Source organism: Saprolegnia parasitica (assembly GCF_000151545.1).
Source record: "Saprolegnia parasitica CBS 223.65 unplaced genomic scaffold supercont2.126, whole genome shotgun sequence".
Lineage (NCBI taxonomy): Eukaryota > Oomycota > Saprolegniomycetes > Saprolegniales > Saprolegniaceae > Saprolegnia > Saprolegnia parasitica.
In genome coordinates this window covers 55,794-56,883 of record NW_012156520.1, presented here as the reverse complement: position 1 = coordinate 56,883, position 1,090 = coordinate 55,794, and the positions used below count along the sequence as shown (strand labels likewise).

General features: G+C 54.8%; 1 protein-coding gene across 1 annotated transcript in view; it reads right to left on the bottom strand.

Moving 5' to 3' along the window:
- SPRG_21337 (hypothetical protein) overlaps positions 1-301 on the bottom strand; it is a gene marked incomplete at both ends in the record, with an annotated part of 1,181 nt that extends 880 nt beyond the window's left edge. Inside the window, one exon of the mRNA XM_012353536.1 lies at positions 170-301. Within this exon, the coding sequence (XP_012208926.1) occupies positions 170-301 (132 nt within the window). The remainder of the gene's footprint in view (positions 1-169) is intronic.
- Between the last annotated feature and the right edge of the window lie 789 nt (positions 302-1,090).

The window sequence follows — 1,090 nt, the reverse complement described above, 5'->3', positions numbered from 1 at the left end:
AGCGCAAACTGGTTGTCGGTCGAGAAGGTCGCTGACCCGTTGTGCTCCTTGTTGAGGTCTGCGACGACCTTCGTTGGGTGTGGGCAAAGCGCTTGAGCTCCGTCTCGAGCTGCTCGTGCGCGTTGAAGTTCTCGGTGCGCGGCTTGGGCGGGAGGAGACCCTAGACAACCGCGGTCTTGCCAGCCTGGCTCTTCTTCCACGCGTCGAGTTCTTGGAGGAGCTCGTTGCGCTCCTTGTTGGTCATCTCGAGCGCAGTCGCGGACGCTGCGAGGAGTGCTGTGGTCAAAAAGATTGACTTCATGGTCGAGAATGGTAGGTGAAAACCGAGCAAATTGGAAAATGAGCTTCCGGACCAACGCAAGTGATACTGACAGCCGTGTACAAGCCGGGCGATACGGCAAAGAGCCACTTCTTTAGGCGTACCACAGGCTTCGATGAAGAAGTCTCTGCGTGGCTGCCGAAGAAACCGGAACGGTCGCTGCGATACCACATGTTTTTGGCTCGGCATTTCGAGACGAGCAAACGAGCGGCGGCGAGGCACCGCATGGGAGTTCGTGCTGAGCAAGGGATGCTGCATGACATGAGATGCATAAGACTATGATCTGAGTCGCGCTCGAGTCAGATGCGTGGTCAGACGCGTCTTGCCCATCGGAGTCATCAAAATGTGGGGGATGACATCATTTACCCTACACCCCTCGGTGCCGAGCTATGGATATAGACCTGGATCGAGAAATTAAGAACCCGTCTCGGTGGACTTTGATTCACTGGATCGTGTAGGATATGTTGCGCGAGCGAGTGTCGCATTTACTTCATAGATTGAGTACGAGCGTGGACTCGTCTCTTCTTGCGCTGCAAATAGCTTGTATCAAGTGTTGCCATGAAGACAGCAGATCTCCACACGTCGGCTTCGAGTCCCGCGCCAGACACCTTTGTGTTCAAATTATGATCAATTTACCCCAGCGCAGGTAGCGCACGCTGCAAAATGACCAACGCCACCCAAGGCGAATGCCATTGTTGCGTCTACGAGTCTTCGAGATGACGATGCACAAACGGCTCTACCGGTAGCTATCAAGAGCGTCGAGGCAGGTGT